At 43.0% G+C, this 17388-nt stretch overlaps 1 protein-coding gene and 1 long non-coding RNA gene across 4 annotated transcripts in view; one reads left to right on the top strand and one right to left on the bottom strand.

Annotated features, from left to right (window-relative positions):
* LOC132013674 (uncharacterized) overlaps positions 1-17388 on the bottom strand; it is a 137845-nt gene that overhangs the window by 45736 nt on the left and 74721 nt on the right. Inside the window, exon 3 of one of the 3 annotated variants that reach the window (XR_009403066.1) lies at positions 12838-12986. The exons of the other annotated variants lie outside the window; for them this stretch is intronic. This is a non-coding gene — a long non-coding RNA (uncharacterized LOC132013674). Of the gene's footprint in view, positions 1-12837; positions 12987-17388 lie in introns of those variants that run through there. 3 annotated transcript variants of the gene reach the window in all.
* The window catches only part of ASB18 (ankyrin repeat and SOCS box containing 18), a 61420-nt gene continuing 55954 nt past the window's right edge, over positions 11923-17388 (top strand). The window contains exon 1 of the mRNA XM_059393778.1: positions 11923-12933. Within this exon, the coding sequence (XP_059249761.1) occupies positions 12723-12933 (211 nt within the window). The 5' untranslated portion in view covers positions 11923-12722. The remainder of the gene's footprint in view (positions 12934-17388) is intronic.

Raw genomic sequence — 17388 nt, 5'->3', positions numbered from 1 at the left:
ATCTCATTGTTTTGCCACTCATTACCTACTCTTTTTAGATGTCTCTGACACCGGGGCCTGCCCCCTCTTCCGAGGCTCCCCTTCCTCTCCTTCTTACAAACTATGCCAAATTAACCTGCCCAAAGCCCCACTCTGGTCATTTAAATACTTAAAGAGCTGCTCATTAACAGCCAATCCTTGGCACTTAAGACCCTGCATGCTGACCGGTGTCCTTTTCCTGTGACACCATACCCACACACACTTCCACCCCTGCCGGCCTGGTCTACACACCTAGTCGTCCCTCCACATCCCTTTGCTCACTCTCCTCCTGCACAGATCTGGCTATCTACCAAAAGCCTCCCCGTTTCATAGGAATCCATTCAAATGCCACCTGCCTGTAGGTTCTGATGATTACAGCAAGAAGTCATCTCCCCACCATTACCGGTCAGGCTGATCAAGTTCCATATCATGCCTTCTATCTAGCTGGTCCCAGAACCAGGATCCTTGCTCTACAAGCCTTTCTGTAGCCTAAAATAGGGGTTCCCTGAGCCACTGATTTTGGACTAAAGATTACTGAAAGAGAGATCATGTCTCTCCTTAACCCATCCTGACAGATGAGAGAAGCATAAGACGTGACGAGCTCAAGCAGTCTAATTCCTTCCCTGGTGCAGCCACTTTGGAAAACAGTGTGGAGTTTCCTTAAGAAATTAAAAATAGAGCTTCCCTATGACCCTGCAATTGCACTACTGGGTATTTACCCCAGAGATACAGATGGAGTGAAAAGAAGGGCCATCTGTACCCCAATGCTCATGGCAGCAATGGCCTCGGTCGCCAAACTGTGGAAAGAACCAAGATGCTCTTCAACGGACAAATGGATAAGGAAGATGTGGTCCATATACACTATGGAGTATTATGCCTCCAACAGAAAGGACGAATACCCAACTTTTGTAGCAACATGGACGGGACTGGAAGAGATTATGCTGAGTGAAATAAGTCAAGCAGAGAGAGTCAATTATCATATAGTTTCACTTATTTGTGGAGCATAAGAAATAACACAGAGGATATGGGGAGATGGAGAGGAGAAGGGAGTTGAGGGAAATTGGAGGGGGAGATGAACCATGAGAAACTATGGACTCTGAAAAAACTATCTGAGGGTTTTGAAGAGGCGGGGGGGTGGGAAGGTGGGTGAGCCCGGCGGCGGGTATTATGGAGGGCATGTATTTCATGGAGCCCTGGGTGTGGTGCATAAACAATGAATTCTGGAACACTGAAAAGAAATTTTAAAAATTAAAAATTAAAAAAAAAAAAAACTAAAAGACAACCTAAAAAAAAAAAAATCACGGGCAATGCCAACCACCAACTTTGTCTTTGCAACTGATCAACCTCTTCCATAACCCCAGCCGATAATTTCTAATTTCCACTGCTGTGTCCACACTCCCTCCCCCATCTCTTGTCCCTCTCTCCGGCACAGACGCTCTTAATTCACCCAAAGACAAGACACCATTAGATCTCCTTCCATAAAAATCCGGACTCTGGGCACAAACCCACTCGTCTCTGGGGCATCTATCCTATCCTCCTCCCCCGCATCAGGAATTTCCTGCCGTTCTGCAGCAGAGTCTTACAGCACTCCCATCACCGGCCCCAACTCAGGCCCCTTACCAGCCCCTCCGCTCTGTCCCCAGTCCTGACTCATTCTGGTCACTTACTTTCCCTTCCCAGAGAATTTTCAATATTCCTTTCTATATAAGGTATTATCTGTTAGAATATAAAATGCTCAAATCTCTGCATCTCACAATTACAGGTCCATCCCTGGGAAGGTTAATTTTATGTGTCAGCTGGTTTGGGCCCAGATATCTGGTGAAATATCACTCCCGGCTGTGTCTCTGATGTTGTTTTCAGACAAGATCAGCACTGGAATCCAAAGACTGGGCAAAGACTGCGCTCCACAGTGTGGGTGGGCTTCACCCACTCCATCGAAGACCCCATAAAGCACAAAGGCTCTAAAGGGAGAAGGTATTGTCTCTGCCGGAGTGCTGAGCTGGGATGTTGACCTTCCCCCACCATCAATCTGGAATTTGCCACAATGGTTCTCCTGGCTTTGGGGCCTTCAAACAGACTGTAAACACCCCACCAGCCTTCCTGGGTCTCCAGTTTGCCAACACAGATTGTGGGTCTTTTCAGTCTCCATAATCATGCAAGTCAATGCAAGCCAAATCCCTGTACCAAATCTAGAGGGCTAGTGGGATGACTGGAATGTGTCATGGTATGAGGCTAGGTGCCCTCAAGCTTCCATCTTGAAAAGTAGATGGACTGGCCTGTGGGTCTTTCTATTTGGGGTCCAGGGGCCAGAGGTCTTCTCCCCTGAGCAGGACTTGGTGGTAGCATTTTCCTTTTGTCTTCTGTTGATCAACCCCCTTCTAACTGACTCCTTCTTGGATGTATGGATTCATCCAGTCATTTCAGAGCTGAATCTTGCTAACCAGAAAACCATTCTCCCTTTTTACATTTTTATATAAACTCTATTGTGTGTTCTCTTCTGAAGGAAATAGATCCTCATTATACAAAAAAAAAAAAAAAAGGAATTAAGTGAGCAGAATAAAATACGTTCTTTAACTAAATGTGTGTTTTTGTAAATATTGGTCCGCCATGTGCATTGTTTTGAAACAAGATTTTCACTAACAATAAACTGTGAACAAATTTCCATGCCATTGAATATTCTACCACCATAGCATTGTTCTGGCTCTGTACAATGCCACTGAATCAAGTGCCATAATTTACTCAGCCAATTCCCTATTGCTGGATATTTGGGTTGTTTCCAGTTTGCAGAGATTCACCAAGTAGACCCTCCCAAAGAGAAATCCCACTGCAGAAATGCTTGCAATCCTCCCAGTGACAGTATTTCAGCTTCAACAATTTTGAGATCTAATATCCACTAAGGACCCTTTCTCCACCATTTCCCCCACTCCGTTGGTCTGTTAATTCCCACACTGCCCCATGCTTCCTTTTTTTTTTTTTTTTAAGATTTTATTTATTTATTTGGCAGAGACACAGCGAGAGAGGGAACACAGCAGAGGGAGTAGGAGAGGGAGAAGCAGGCCTCCTGTGGAGCAGGGAGCCTGATGTGGGGCTCAATCCCAGGACCCCCGGACCATGACCTGAGCCAAAAGCAGACGTTTAAGGACTGAGCCACCCAGGCGCCTCTGCCCCACACTTCTAATCACTGTCCCTGTGTACCTTCTGAGGAAGTTCTTGTCTTTCCCTTGCTCCTCAAAGTGTCCTAAACTAGCACACGTGTGTATTCTTTCCTCTAAAAAAAAAAAAAAAAAGCTTTTTCAGCATGATTACGAAAGTAATCATTTCATTGCGGAAAACAGAAAATACAGATGAAAATCTAAAATGCTCATTTAAAGAGAACCACTGTTAGTATTTGAAATCTGTCCTTTCACTCTTTCCCTAAGCATAATATCATAAAGACTTTACCAAAAGTAGAATCACACTATACATTCTGACCTCCAGAAATTTTATACCCACCAGAAGTGTTTATAAACGCTCCTTTTCTTATAGTCACCTCAACACACAAATAAACGTTTTTGAAACTTTGTCAGTTTAATATCTTGTTTTAATTGGCATTGTTCTGAATGTTTGTGAAGTTTAACATTACTTTAAGCAATTTGTTGGCATGTTAACTTATTTTTTGTGAAAAATCCATAAATATTCTTTACCCTTTTTTTGCCATTGGAGATTTGGAGTTGTGTTTATTGACTACTAAGAAGTCATTTACATACGAAGGATTGATCATCATCATATTTTTCACAAGTGCTCTGCCCATTTGCTTTTAGGGCTTTTGATATTTGAAAGCTTAAACTTGTTTGGGCAAATCTGTCTTCTTTCAGATTCTGCCCTTATTTTAATATTTAGAGAGATCTTTTTCATCCCCAAGTAATGGAAGTATGCATCTATAGTCTCCTTTAATGGTTAGATGGTTTTATTTTCCTTATTTAAATTTTAGGAGCACCTGGGTGGCCCAATCAGTAAAGCGTCTGCCTTTGGCTCAGGTCATGATCCTGGGGTCCTGGGATCAAGCTCCACACTGGGTTCCCTGCTCAGCTGGGATTCTGCTTCTCCCTCTTCTCCCTGTTCATGCTCTCTCTCTCTCTCTCTCTCGGCCTCTCTCTCTCAAACAAATAAATAAAATCTTTTTTTAAATAAATAAATAAAGTTTTAAATTATCTGGGATTTCTTTTGGTGTATAATATGACAAATTTGATATTTTATTTTTATCCAATTATCTCAGCTCTATTTATTGAAACCTTTCCTTGCCAGTGACTTAAATGCCTGATTTCATATTCTAAACCTTTCCGGTATTCTCTTCCATTGATCTTCCTTCCTTCTTCTGCCACAACCACGCTTTACAAATCACTGTAGCTTCTTGGACATTGGAGTAAATTTATTTTTCCAGGATTCCCTCCTCCATACCTTGCCCAATTTTCTAACTTTGCCAGAATATATAAATAAGCTATTTTTTAATGTTTTTATTTTTAATTTTTTTTATTTCTTTTCAGTGTTCCAGAATTCATTGTTTATGCACCACACCCAGTGCTCCATGCAATCCGTGCCCTCCTTAATACCCACCACCAGACTCACCCAACCTCCCACCCCCCACCCCTTCAAAACCCTCAGATTATTAATTTTTTCATTTGGGGAAGGAAATTGGCCAGCTTACTGAACATTTTTGGAAGTTCAAATGAATATATTTGTCAGTTGGTTCACTTGGGTTTTCCAAAGAGCTGCATCATGTGCAGATAATAATTGATCATTCTGATTTATCTAAAGATACTTATTGCTCTTATTTCTTTTTCTGTTCATCACACTGGCTAAAATGTCACGAGGAGTACAGAATACCAAGGTCCCCTTGGCTTCATGCTTCCACATGCAAAACTTGATCTTCTATCTCGCTCCTGGCCGCCCTCTCATCTCCTGTCTTTTCCCTTGGGAACGCTTTATTATATCTTTAGGAAAAAGATGGCTCTATGGCTCAGCCCTTTCTGGATTCTCTATGGGTCTGCCCATCTGAGAGGGTTCGCTCTGATCTCTCTGCTTCCTGGGAAGGGTCAGTCCTAGTCGGGTGTGGGTGGGGAAAGGAGTGTCAGAGCTGCCAGTGATTGTGCATCTCGCCTAATTCATGGATTGCTAGCCAGCTTCTCTGGCTTCAGATCTGAAGCCACCTTCTTCAGTTGGCTTTATCGTAATGAAGCTGACATTTTGAGCTGCATCTGTTTGATGCCTCCTTTCGATTGATCCCAAACTGAGACAGGGAAGAAGGGATGATAGTGAGCTTTCCTGTTTTGTTCTTGATCTTAGTAAAAAATATCTCTGTTTCAGCTTTAAATATGAGGTTAGTTGTTACTTTTAGAAAGATAACTTCTATCATGTAAGAGAACATCCTTTAATTCTAGCTTACTGGATGTTTTAATAAGAAATAAGAAATAAATATGTGGTACCTGGCTGTCTCAGTCAATAGAGCATGTGACTCTTGATGTCAGGGTCCTGACTTCAAGCCCAACACTGGGAGTACAGATTACTTAAAATAAATAAATAAATAAAGGGATTTTTTTTTTTTAAAGAAATGGGTGTTAGATGCCATTGAATGTTATTTTAGCATCTAGTGAGATAACTATATTGTTTCTCTTTTGACATATTGTGAGATAAAACATACTAGTAGGTTTTTTAAAGTTAAATTTTGCAATCCTACAATAAACACTACGTGGTCACGTGTATTATTCTTTCATCAGACTGGTGGATTTGATTTGTCAATATTTTACATGGCATTTTTATAAATGTATTTGTAATTGATGTTGGTCTACCTCTGTTTGTTGTTTCTGCTATGATTGCTCTTATGTTTGTTGTGTTTTATTGGAGCCTTTTATGAATATTTCTTTGGCAGAATTTTTTAGTTTCATCAACAAAATTGATGTACTTTGGTTTTCTGCCTTTTCCTTATTTCATTTTTATTTCTTTTCATTTTCCTGAAAAATCATTCATTTCATTAAGACTTTCAGATGAGTCGGGGAACCTGGGTGGTGGCTCAGTGGGTTGAGTCTCTGCCTTCGGCCCAGGTCATGATCTCAGGGTCCTGGGATTGAGCCCCACATCAGGCTCTCTGCTCAGCAGGGAGCCTGCTTTCCCCCTCTCCCTGCCTGCCTCTCTGCCTGCTTGTGATCTCTCTCTCTCTCTCTCTGTCAAATAAATAAAATCTTTTTTAAAAATGTGAAAAATACCACTAAAAAAAAAAAGACTTTTAGATGAGTTAAAATATATTTTTCCTGAAGATTGAAAACTATGTCCTTTATTTAGAGATAGCTTTTTTTCCCTAAGATTATGTATTTGTGCTTGTTCACTTATTATTTTATATGCTAGAGGTTTTTTTAATATATTTTCTTTTCAAAATATTGTTGAGTTCTTAAATTATCTTGACTATTTTTCTATCTCCTCCTTCTATCTAAATCTATTAGTCCTACATTCTTGCTTTCTTGGTTTTACCTTTATATTGCTGTTTAGGTGAATGCCTAGTTCCTCTATTTCCCTTCTTTCTTGTTTCATAATAAAGACACTGAAGGCTGGGATGCCTGGGTGGCTCAGGGGGTTAAAGCCTCTGCATTCAGCTCAGGTCATGATCCCAGGGTCCTGGGATCAAGCCCCGCATTGGGCTCTCTTCTTGGCAGGGAGCCTGCTTCCTCCTCTCTCTCTGCCTCCCACTCTGCCTACTTGTGATCTCTGTCTGTCAAATAAATAAATAAAATCTTAAAAAAAAAACACACACACACACACTGAAGGCTATGAATGTTCTTCTGAGGATGGCTTTGGCCACCTCTGGTAAATTTTGCTATACCTTGCCCTTGTTGTCATTCCTCTGAAACAATGTCTTATCATTGATTTATCTTATAACATCTAAGCTCCTCATTTAAAAAAATGTTTTGTTTGTTTTTAATACCCAAGTGCTTTGATGATCTTTGTTTGTCCAAAAGATATTGATAAGTTCTCAATTTATATATTTGTGGTCAGAGAATATAAATACATTTCTCTGGAAATTTATTAATACTTTCCACATGGCTTTGAATATAAACAAATGTCTGTGTATCAATAAACATTGCAGGGACATTTGGAAAGACTATGCTTGTCCATTTGCATACTGCAAAATGCAACATGTATTTATTTGTTATGTAATAGTGGACCACCCCAGGACATTGGGCAGTGTTCTACTGGTTACTGTCCAGTCTCATCTTGGATCAGAAGTGTTTATCTTCACACCACAATTCCTTCACAAGTCTCTTCTCCACTTTTCCACTAGGCTGCCTACCTTTTTCTAATTGATTTACAGGGGCTCTCTTTTCAGTAGGATTTTGAGCATTCAGACTACTTAAAGTGAGTTTCCCACAAGTGATAAGTCAATAAGAGGGAGAGGAAAAAACTGGACAATCTTGGAAACACCAAATATCATCCAAACCAGATGTTGATTAGCTGACAAGTTGACCTTTGAAACACTATGTCTAGAAGATTAACTAAGGAACCCCTCAGCCCTGAATCAGTCCCCATGGAGCTTCCTGGTATTTGTAATGGAAAGTCCAGTTCTTCATCTGTCCTGGGATGGGGGTGGGGGGGTTGGATACTGTCAACCATACTCCACCTCTCCTGGGCCATTAATATTTTGGTTTCAAAATATGAAGAAACTCTCAAAAAAAGCTCTTCAGAATATTTCTGTCTTGTATCTATTTCAGCTGCCTTTTTCTTTGAAACATTCTATAACTATCTTTTTTATATTATGAAGTACAAGATGCATACAGAAAAGTTCACACAGAGACAACATAACGGTCCGATGAATTATCCCAAACACCCCTGTAACCATCAAGCAGTTCAAGAAGTAAAATACTGCCTGAAATTCCTCTATGTCCCCTCCTGCTCACTACCTCCTCTTTCTCTTGAAAAAGTCATCAGTGTCTTGACTTCCATCCCTATAGTTTACTTTTGCCTGTTTTTAAATTTTAGGCAAATTGTGTCCTATGGCATTTATTCTTTTGTGTCTGGCAGCTTCATTTATTCAACATTGTATTTGTGAGAGTCAAGCCCTTATCGCAAGTAACTGCGGTATATTCCTCCTCGTTACTCTATCTTTACCCCCTGTGGGAATATACCACAGTTTATCTATCCATTCTACTGTTGATGACATTTGGATTGTTCCTAGTTTGAAATGGCCAATATGGGACCCCTTTCTGAAACACACATGACTGTCCTGCTGAGAAGCCAATGGGTCCCCTGCCTGCATCAGAAATAGAATGTGACATGAGATGCTGGTGTTCTGGACACACGTGATTCTCAGGGCCCCTTTCTGAACCTGCTGAGGAGGCAAGATCAGTCCCATACTCATCCCAGGGCTCCGCTCTGCATTTCCTTTCAGTCATGCCCACAGTGAGCTGGTCAGCCCTTTCTCAATCTTGCCTGCTCTATTTCTCAGAGGAATTGCTCAGAATTTTTGTCATGGTGATGCAGTCTGCTCTAAGTTCAACCACGGACATACATTTTCTCCATTTTTCTCCTTTTCCTTTATTGCTAAGATTATCTGAATTAGGAGGAGTTAAAATTTGAAAGCAGATTGCTGCCCTCAAACTGTTCGTCTGCACCCCCAAAGTGACTGCACTGTCTGCTTTCCATCATGTTGATTTCCACGTTTACTTTTCAGAAGGCAAACTCCTCACCTCCCATCATCGTGCTTGATGGATGCATCACTGTCATTCGGTCAATGGCAGTGATACACGTAATTAGCTGTTAATACTCTTAAGAAGCCATGACCCTGGTGGTCCAGTCTCAACGGAACACCATCCAGCAACCAAAGATTCCTTCTTTCTTTATCCACTTCCTACATACGCGACAGTTGCTCATAGACCTTTTTCTCCCAAAGTTCCCCAAATACTCTCAGTGCATGCCTTGCCCTTGTGTCTTTCTCCTTCCTCCCACTGTTTCCTCATCTTTTCTCACAAGACTGCATCTCAAAAAAGACAAAATAACAGAAAGGAAGGATGAGGAAGCAACAGACTACAGGAGAGCAGAGTGGGATCTTCAGGGAGGAATCAGACAGCTGAGAAGCTCGACCTGGAGTTTTAAAGGGCACACTTAGACTGTACTTATTTGCATCTTGTCTTTGCCACTTAGCAGTAGTGTGACTTTGTCACTTAGCAGCTTTGCCACTTAGAAAGCAAATTGTTTCACTTACTCAGTTTCTCCCTCTGCCCAGTGGCAATAATGATAGCACCACTTTGCAAGATTGTTACCAGGAGAAAACGAGTTTATGTATGCAATGCCTTTAGAAGAGTGCCTGGTTTGTGTCACAAACCATATAATCAGTACATAGTATATCATATCTTGTGCTCCCAGCACATGGAGAAGAGCCTGCCATACACTAGGACTCAAAACGTATTCATTGAATGAAACTCATTTGTTATTTTGTCTTTGAGGGCTTCATTAATGGAAATGTCTGCGTCTCCAGTTGTACAACTCCATCCTTGTGCCATCACAAATCATCCCCCAATAGAAGAAAAAAAAGAAAAAGAAAAACCTTGCAAAAGTTGTAAATGGCTTTCATCACATTTCATTTGTGCCCACATCCCATCGCGTTGTTTCAAGCCTCCAAAAATACAAAGGGAATGAAAGGGGCTTCTGTTTTCTCCTTGCACAAAGAGCTGCCCATAAAGACCACATCACAATGCCACTTCACAAAGTGGCTCCCCATGGCCTAGGAGATTGATGGGCAAGTCAGTCCAGCCACACAACGGTAAATACATTCTACACAAATGTCCTGGTTGAAACCATCAGGCCTGAAAGCCTATGAGAGACCCATTAAAAAGGGATTTAGAGGAAACTTCAGCCAAATTAAAAAGCTTCTGACCACAGGGAGAAGCATCTGTGTCCTGGAGCAGGGAAATGGTAGACTCTGGAAACCGGGCTGCAGGATCCAGAGAGAGGACAGAATGGTGAGAGAGAGGGAGTACGGCCTGGGAAGGGAACCCCAGGACAACCCTGAGCTGGGAAGGCCCATGGCTGGATTCAAAGGTGAGGTATGCGCCACTGGGGCCTCCTAGTGGGAACCTATAGGTCAAAGGAGTAGTTCTCTAGAACCTCAGGAAATAGCAGGGGCATTTCAGGCTCAAAGAAGAAATCAGAAATGGATTCACTTCATGGTCACTTCAAGTTAATCTGGATATGCCCAGGGCTTGCCCCTTACCCTGAGGTCACAATGGGGTCTGAGTATTTGGGACTGGCCATTTCTCCCACACCATGACCCTCTGTTGGCAACTGACTCGCACTGATGGTGCCAAAACTAAATTAGAACCACACTGTACTCTTTTATTCAATAAGCTTTGTTATTTTGCCCCAAAATAATTCAAAACCAAAAATACTGATTCATTTTTTTTTAAAAGCTCTGTGTCTGGCAGTGTCTGAAGGCATGCCAGTGGGCTCTGCACAGCTCCATCAACTTCTGTACCAGCCTGACCTAATTTGGATGCAAGCTCAAATGACATAAAAAAATAAAACCCTCTAGATAATGTTTGTGCTTTTCTGTGAGGATCTGTGTTATTAGTTCTCAACTAAACACATTTGTAAACAAATTGACATAAGTCACATACAATATATCACTGAAAATATGTGAATTATGGTACCCTCTGATGATTATTTAAACATTAAGGTAGAACAGTGAAACAACCTTTATCTCATTCAGAGAAAGCCAGTATCTGTCTACCGTTGATTGCTTAAATACGTTCTGCACCTTTCAAGGACAATCACTGAAGGAGATAGTCATATATAAGATTTCCAAGAAGTTGGGGGGAGTGTTAATGCTGGGCTCTCCTTTCTCTTCAAATAATAGTCAGGTTGCTGGGCACTGAGGCAGGGTGGACAGTAGAGGGGGTGGTTCACATAGGCTAATCAAAAAAAGGAAAGATAAAGAAATAGAGATTAAAAGATTTCACACTGAAATAAAGAAATTCATGTTGCCTTAAATATAATTTGTGTTAGTTACATTTCAATTCCTAATTTATACATAGCAGGGTTGATAAAGAATTACATTATAACAAAATTAGCCAGAATAATTAGCATAGTATATGTGCTACTGATTAAACACCCAGCAGATAGCTTGGTAATTAAGATCAGTGAGTGCCATATTTTGAGGCTTTGTCATCTTATTATCTGCCTAACAAGTGCTTCATCTTTACCTCCCTTCTGATTTGAAGTTTGATAGCAATCTCAATAATTCTCGGGTTTTTTCTTCAAATTACCTTACCAAATTCCGATAATTTTCCTTTGGCCACTACCCTCCCTCTCTTTGCATTTACACAAATGGTGCTTGTGTTGTTATGTTTCTCTCTAAACATAAGGTATTTGATACTGCCAAGCATTTGGACCTGGAAATTCAGGTTCAAAAATCTCTCCTGTCAAAATTCACAATTCTTTGGCCAAAGGAAGAATCAAAGGGCAACTACCCTCTCAACAAGTTGGTCAGACATCTGAACTGAAGACTGATCCATTGAGTTAAGATCTCAAAAACCCATTTCCAGGCCACCTGGTGGCTCAGTGGGTTAAGCCTCTGCCTTTGGCTCAGGTCATGATCTCAGGGTCCTGGGATTGAGCCCCACATCAGACTCTGCTTGGCAGGGAGCCTACTTCCCCTTCTCTCTCTGCCTGCCTCTCTGCCTACTTGCGATCTCTCTCTGTCAAATGAATAAACAAAAGTCTTTAATAAAAAAAAAATTTTTAAACCCATTTCCAAGATTCCCAGAATGTCTCCAGCAAGGTCCATTTTCAGTTCCTGTGACACTGGAAGGCAGTCCCTTAAGGGGTACTGGTCACTTGCTCATTGATGACCCCAGCCCACCATGCCACTGCTCCTTCCTCAAAGACTCTGGGGTTGGCTGCTGTCCAAGCAACATATAGTGGGATTTTATCATGGAAGGCAAGAGTTCAAGGGCCAGAGACCAGAAGGCTTGGGGAGATCATCCACATTATTTACGACATTCTTGTGCTGCATCTCTAGACTAAACCAGGACATTGCCATGATTTTAAAGGTAGACTGAATACATCAACCAGAAACACTATGAGGTGCAAGTCAACAAAAACTCGTGAATAGTGCTTAAGGAATAAAGACAGGAAGTCTGGTGGTTGGCGGCCCAGAGCTAAAGCAAAGGTCCAGAAATGCCATTGAGAAGCCATCTCTTCCCCTCCTTCTATTCTATTCTCCTCAGTATGTTGATCCTTCACTCTTGACTGTCACCTCATGGCTATAATATGGTTGCCACATCTCCACACATCATGTCAATGTTCAAGGAAAGAAGGAAAGTGGACCACTGGGTAATACTTCCCCTTTCAATCAGTTTCACGAAAAGATCTCACTTTTGCTGAAAGAGGGCATTGCTCAACAGTACCTATGAGAGTTCTCTTTTAAAATTCTATCCCCTTATCTTCTTCCTCCACTTACCAACATGTCTACTGCCCCATCCCTAGAATAATCTTAACCAGAGACCTTCAGGAAGCTTGATTCCCATGGCCCTGTGAAGAAAAGGGCTGCCAGCCAGTGGCCCTCCCCAGCAGCTGAAACGCGAGCTGGGTTTGTTCTATTTAAAGCAACGCCCACAGTGCCCTGCGCACCACAGCTGCTACCTTTGGACGCCGTTGGGAAGTTTGGTCGATGCACAAACAGCATGACGATGTCCAACTCTGATCGCCTTCCGGATTACCCGCTCCACTCGGATTTAGTGAGGAGATTAAAGTCTGCCCTGGACGCCAAGGATGAGGAGAGGGTGAGCCACTTGATCTGCACGGAAGTGAGGCACGTGGACGCCATCATAGAACTGGACAATGATGACTGGATGAAGGACCCCGCGACTCAGCTGCCCGTTGGCGCGCTCGTAGGTAACCAGCGTGTGTCTGACATCAAATTTCCCATCATGGGGGGTGGGCTGTTCCTGGAGGTGGAAGGGTGAATGGGTGAAAACGGCACATGCTGGAGGTTTGTCCGTCTGGTTCTTGTTTATATATACGTACACACTTGGCTGCATGCACCGTGTGTGTTGTTATGCAACCCCCAGTACCTGCTACAAACAATTTAAACAGAGGACAAGCACTCCTGGGGCCCCTGGCCTCCCACACACCTGTTTCCATTTCTCCACTTTTTCTGCATGTGTAGATTTCCCCCCTCCCTTATAGCCATGTCCGCGATGTAATTTTGTGTTCTGCTCTGTTGAGTTAATATATCTAAAGTATTTTCCATGACGTTACATAGTCTTACTAATTTCAATCACCTATTGAGGTGATTAATCACAAAATACTTAAACCGAATGCCAACAAGAAAGGAATATTTGTTTACATTTTTACTACCATAATTAATGCCATAATTAGCATCTTTATCAGCCTTCGTATGGTGGGTTTTTTTTTTTTTCCTATTCAGGTAATATCCTTTTTTAATAATTTTTTTATTGTGTTATGTTAGTCACCATACATCATTAGAGTTTGATGTAGTGTTCCATGATTCATTGTTTACCTGTAACATGTCAAGTTATAGTCTTAAAATAAATTCCTAGGAGCAGAATTACAAGGACAAGAAAACAAGGACAGAAAAGTTAACAAACTGCCTTCTAAAAGGGTTTCTATTTCCTCCAACAGTGCGAGCGTGTGCCTCACCATATCCTGAACATTGCTGGTGGTGAATATTAATCCTTGAGCCAGCAAAGGAAAAAGCATGCACTGGCCCTTGTCCTCTGCCTGCCCACCCGTCCTTCTGGTATAGCTCAGGACAAAGTCTTAGCCACAGGGCTTTCTTTTTCTTTGTAGACCTGTACACATGGAATGTGTCTATTCAGGGAGGCAATCTCTTCCCACTTCTTTTTTTTTTTTTTGTCATTTTACAGAACTTCTTTGTATAAAAAATGGAACTATTTGCCTTGGTGCAAGATTTCCTTTCTTTTTTTATTGTGTCATGTGAGTCACCGTACAGTACGTCATGAGTTTTTGATGTAGTGTTCCATAATTCATTGTTTACGTATGACACCCAGCCCAGTGCTCCATGCAATCTGTGCCCTTCTTAATACCCACCACGGGGCTCACCCATCATTCTACCCCTCTCCCCTCAAAAATCCTCAGTTTGTTTCTCAAAGTCCACAGTCTCATGGTTTGTCTCCCCTTGGATTCCCCCACTTCAGTTTTCCCTTCATTCTCCTAATGTCCTCCATGCTATTCCTTATGCTGCACACACGAGGGCTGTGTTCTAGCTTGTCAGAGGTGCTTGGCCCCTACAAGGTGTACAGGGGGCTCTTGTCAACCCACTAGACTGAGTCCTGTCATCCACGCCTGCATGCACACACATGTATACCTGCGCACGTGCACGCGCACACACACACACACACACTCACACATACACACATGCTCCCACAAGCAGAAAATATATCAAAAAGGAGTGTGCACGGGACATTGGTGCTAGCCAGTGGGGCTTTCATGTGATGAAGAGGGAGATCCAGATCAGTCTGGATGGGGGTGACAATCCCTCTGCTCCCTCACGGCATGGGTGTACCCCCTTGGCTGCCTTTCACTGGGGAGTTAAGCAAGCTGCATTAGGCTATAGGGAGAAAGCATCTCCCGCTTCTTCTTTTCCTTGGTTTTCCTAGTATTTGTGGCCATGATCAGGGTGAGGGTCCAGGAGCCACAAGCCCAAAGAACAACACACCTCTGTTCTGATCTTAGCTTCACATAGACAGGCACTGCAGTCTCACCAAGCCAGTACCAGGGATGCTGCCCAGTGCAGGAGATTGCCCTGGCGTGTGAGGAGGGAACTTAGCCATCATAAACTGCAGTTTCGCCTGGAGCACTGAGCTCTATGTTTTGCTTTTGCCACCCTCCCTACCTCACCCTGCCTGCCCTGTGCCCGTCTATGAAGCTGACCTTCTGAACTGCATCACCTGCCTCATGCACTCTGACCCCTGTTGGATGCAGCAGATGGCTTCATCCTTGTGCCAAAAGCTCAGCTCCTGGCTGACAGCTCTCACCTCCCATCTTGCCCCTTCAGACACAGGGACGAGGGCTCCCCCTTTGTCTGTGCCACACCTGGTTGCCTCCCTGAACCCTGCCTACATTTGTTACACCCCATGGTCATGCCCTCTGTCTTCTGCTAAGCTTAAAAGCAAGTCCCCCCTCGACATCCCCTTTTACAAAGCCATCAATGCTGGTTGGGGATGGTTGTATTTGGAATCCGCAATTTAAAATATCATTCTTTTCACATTCCTAATTGCCCTGCCCCACCTTCACTGTCCCCCAACCACCACAACTCTGCTGGACCCTTGAAAGCAGTGACATTTGTTTTAAGAGAGTTTCATTCCTTCCCACGATGAACCCATTACATCCTAAATCATATATGTATATACTTCTCCCTGCTGAAGTGCACCATTTAGAAAGGCAAGAACAATTCATTGCTGATGACATGTTTTAAGGGCTTGGGTTCCTTCAGGGTTGTTTTCATTTCAGGGTGATCATACCCTGAATGATTAAGGCACATCTTGTTACCAGTGACTCTATTATAGGGAAAGAGGGCTGGCCTTGAATCCAAGGCAGAGCGTGCAGTGTGCTCGGTCTTGTGTTCTGGGCATGCTGCTCTGGACATAATGTGAAAACAGTATTTGAAGGAAACAAGAAAGGGAAGGAGAGCCTAATTAGAAGGTGACCAAAAACAGTTTCTAGGTGAGAGATGACAAGAGTCTCAACCAAGAGAGCAGGATAAATACAAAGGTCAGTGACAAAGATGAGAACTGCATGGGTGGGCCCATGGGAAGGTCTTGGTGACAAGTAGAGGCTGGTGCTACCAGTGGAGACCAAAAACAGAGGGACCTAATTGTGACAGTGTGCTGAGCCCCTACTGTGTGCCTGGCAACAGGGAGAGTGGAGAACATAAACAAGAGTGATATGAGGGGGGCGCCTGGGTGGCTCAGTGGATTAAGCTGCTGCCTTCGGCTTGGGTCATGATCTCAGGGTCTTGGGATCAAGTCCCGCATCGGGCTCTCTGCTCAGCAGGGAGCCTGCTACCCTCTCTCTCTCTCTCTGCCTGCCTCTCCATCTACTTGTGATTTCTCTCTGTCAGATAAATAAATAAAATCTTTAAAAAAAAAAAAAAAAGAGTGATATGAGGGATGACTCCCAGGCTCAGAGCCCAGGCACATCAGCCCCGAGCGGTCACCAGGGGTCTGGAGAAGCTCCCGCCGTGGAGTGGGATATTCAAGAAGGGAACTTGGGCTCTGCCACCAATGAGCTGTGTGACCTTAGGAACGTCTCTTTCCCTTTCTGGGCCAGTGACATGAGATTCAATGAGGGCTTCCCAAACAGAGGTCCATGATGGAATGAACTTGGGAGATGCTTCTGCTGAATCATGCGCTTGGAGTTTGGCACGATGGTATATTAAATGCTTGGTGTGGTTTCGTCACCAGGGGAATTGGTAGTTTGTAGGTGCTTCCTGGGAAACGCCGGCTTGCATCAATGTTGAGGTCCCATCATCTCTGTGCTTCTCTGAGGCGATGATCCCAAAGATTCATTGTCACAGCCTGCAGTGAAGCATGAGTTCCTTTTTGCGGATTTGTGAGAGCAAATGAGCTCTTTCTCAAAGCAACTTTGAGTCCTTGAGGACTATCCTTGTCAGGAACAAGAGCTGTTTGGATTTAAATATACATGTGAGGTCTTTAGAATGCTTGAAGAGTGGTTAGAACTTACAGCAATATGCTGAAATACAGCTCATACTGGAAATGGATACTGTGAAGAACTTATTCTCCTCCGGGGAAGAAATATGAAGATGGGGTATGGGGCTGGGCCAGCGAGGACCAGCACCTGGAATGCCTACTTAGGCCAGGAGAGGAAAGAGCCAAGATGCATGTTGGCAAATGCATTTAGGGGAGAGGAGGAAAGTTTCCATCCCAAGAACAACCCTGGTTACAGGTTTTTGAGTCTAGTTCCAAAGACAACGATCTGCAAAAATAAGAAAAAGAAAAGTAACCATTCTCTCTCATGTGCTTGTCACTATGAACACACAAGGACCTTATCTGTCAGTGAACTCCCCATGTTCATTGCACTAGGAACTTACTATTCAACCAAAGGGAACACAAAACAATAATAATAATTTATTCCAATGTATCATGTTAGCATCACAATAAAAGCATGAGAAAAGGAGGCACCAGCTGAGAAAATGGTGGGAGGAGCTTTTTCTGGAGAAGTCTCCCCAGGTGTAGATGCCCCCCACCTTGATGAGGGCTGAGGTCAGAGGAACTTGAAATTTTAGCCCTAACAGATCATGGGACAAAGTGCAGCATGTGCCTTCCATACACAGTTGGCAGACAG

This window comes from Mustela nigripes, chromosome 3, assembly GCF_022355385.1.
Source record: "Mustela nigripes isolate SB6536 chromosome 3, MUSNIG.SB6536, whole genome shotgun sequence".
NCBI lineage: Eukaryota > Metazoa > Chordata > Mammalia > Carnivora > Mustelidae > Mustela > Mustela nigripes.
This window is presented reverse-complemented; position numbering and strand designations above follow the sequence as displayed.